Source organism: Gekko japonicus, unplaced genomic scaffold (assembly GCF_001447785.1).
Source record: "Gekko japonicus isolate JY-2015 unplaced genomic scaffold, Gekko_japonicus_V1.1 scaffold1649, whole genome shotgun sequence".
Taxonomy (NCBI): Eukaryota; Metazoa; Chordata; class Lepidosauria; order Squamata; family Gekkonidae; genus Gekko; species Gekko japonicus.
In genome coordinates this window covers 67,899-70,099 of record NW_015160262.1, presented here as the reverse complement: position 1 = coordinate 70,099, position 2,201 = coordinate 67,899, and the positions used below count along the sequence as shown (strand labels likewise).

At 57.1% G+C, this 2,201-nt stretch overlaps 1 protein-coding gene across 1 annotated transcript in view; it reads left to right on the top strand.

Moving 5' to 3' along the window:
• Positions 1-2,201, top strand: part of ARID3B (AT-rich interaction domain 3B) — a 38,708-nt gene that overhangs the window by 29,346 nt on the left and 7,161 nt on the right. Inside the window, exons 6-7 of the mRNA XM_015414799.1 lie at positions 281-543; positions 1,316-1,570. Of these exons, the coding sequence (XP_015270285.1) occupies positions 281-543; positions 1,316-1,570 (518 nt within the window). The remainder of the gene's footprint in view (positions 1-280; positions 544-1,315; positions 1,571-2,201) is intronic.

Genomic DNA, 2,201 nt, shown 5'->3' with positions numbered 1-2,201 from the left:
AGCTCTCTCTGCCCCACCTACTTCACAGGATGTCTGAGACTCCTTCAGGTAGTGAAGGGCGGGGTATAAATCCAATCTCCTACTCTTCTCCCCCCTAACACAAATGGCCAACTTGTTTGGCATCATGTGTGTGGGAGTATGAGGGCATTTTCTCTACAGGAGGAAGGCCATGTGTGGTGAGGGTCTACAAGAGGAAGGCCATGTGTGGTGAGGGAGAGGACAAAAAGATGAGGGGTCAGAGGGTAGCTCGGGTACTTATGCTTCCCCATTTTCCCTCTAGGTATATGAAGTACCTCTATGCCTACGAATGTGAGAAGAAGTCCTTAAGCTCCCCTGCGGAACTGCAGGCCGCCATCGACGGCAACCGGCGGGAAGGCCGCCGGCCCAGCTACAGCTCCTCCTTGTTCGGCTACTCCCCGGCTGCCACGGGGGGCCCGCCTTCGCTCCTGTGCCCCCCCAAGATCCGCTTCCCCGTCGTCAGCCTTGCCCCCAGCGGCACAACCAGCAACCCTCACCTGTCTCCGGCAGCAGCTCTCAGGAAAGGTCAGCCTAGTAACTTGGCGTTTCCGTTGCCCTTTGGCGTGCCGAGGGGGAGCAGGTGGCTGGCAGACTGTCCCGTCGGCGAGGGCCAGGGGTGCAGAGCCGGTGGGTCAGGGCGCGAGATGTGGCTGCAAACCCCTCCCTCCGCCAGTTCCGGAGAGGGGAGGAAGCGGTCTCGTTGCTTCCGCGCTCCGGAAGTTAACGTTTTGACGTACGGAGTTATTACTCAGCTTTCGTGTGCTCATTTTATCGCGAGGTGGCTTTGAGCGACCGGGGAAATGTAGTAAATGAAGGGAGGAAGCAGCCAGGATAGCATGATCATGGCAGTAGACTGCAGTGCCCTGATCTCGTCAGATCTCGGAAGCTAAACAGTGTTGGCTGGCTCCGCCTCCTCCGGCAGCCATTTTGTGGCTGCTCCCAACACACCGGGTCGGAATCCCAAAGGTGCCCACAGGCTCCAAAAGTTGGGGATTATTGAAGTTAAGGCCATGCCTGCAGGGAAATGTGTGTGGGAGTCTGAGGGCATTGTCTGAGGACATGAGTCTCCATGGAAGGCCATGTGAAGCCAGGGAGAGGACAAAGGGAGAAGGGGGTCAAAGGGCAACTCCCAGTTTAAGAAACAGAGAGGCATCCCATTCAAGGAGATAACATCTATGCACCCTTAGAGTGACGTAGCACCCCTCCTTTATTTCTTTTTAAGCCTTCGGGAAGTCTCTGGCTTGAGGAAGGCGCCCGGCTGAGATCTTGAGAACCCTCTCTTGTTTTTTTTTTCCAGGCGATGGTATCCCCGTGACCGTGTCCACGCCAAATCGCGTTGCCATGCCCGTGACCCTGGCTAACCAGCAGGCCACCCTAGCGGCCAGGACGGCCACTCTGGAGCAGCTGAGGGAGCGGCTGGAGTCCGGGGAGCCCCCCGAGAAGGTCTCGCGGATGACGGAGGAGGAGCAGCGGTTCGTCCAGCAGGCCCTCCAGCGCAACCTGTTCAGCATGGCGCGGCAGCTGCCCATGAAGATCAAAATCAACGGCCGAGGTGAGGGGAGAGCAGCTCCGGTTTATCTATCGGGGACAACGTTGCCGTTCCTAGGCTGGAAATAGGCACGTCGGTGGCTCGGAATTTTCGTCCTCGAACAAACACACACGAATCTGCCTTCTACTGAATCAGACCCTCGGTCCATCGTGGTTAGTATTGTCTACTCAGACCGCCGGCGGCTCTCCATGGTCTCAGGCTGAGGTCTTTCACATCGCCTGCTGCCTGGTCCTTTTTAACTGGTGATTCCGGGGATTGAACCGGGGAGCTTCTGCATGCCAAGCAGATGCTCCGGCACCGAGCCAGGGTCCCAAATCAAGGTCTTTCCCATCATCTACCACCTGATCCTTTTAACTGGAGATGCTGGGGCTTGAACCTGGGACCTTCTGCACGCCAAGCAGATGCTCTCCCACTGAGCCAGGGTCTCAGGTCAAGGTCTTTCCCATCACCTCCTGCCTGGTCCTTTTAACTGGAGATGCCGGGGATTGAACCTGGGACCTTCTGCGTGCCAAGCAGATGCTCTACCACTGAGCCAGTGTCTCAGATCAAGGTCTTTCACGTCACCTACTGCCTGGTCCTTTTGATGGGAGATGCCAGGGATTGAACCTGGGACTGTCTGGGTACCAAGTAGATG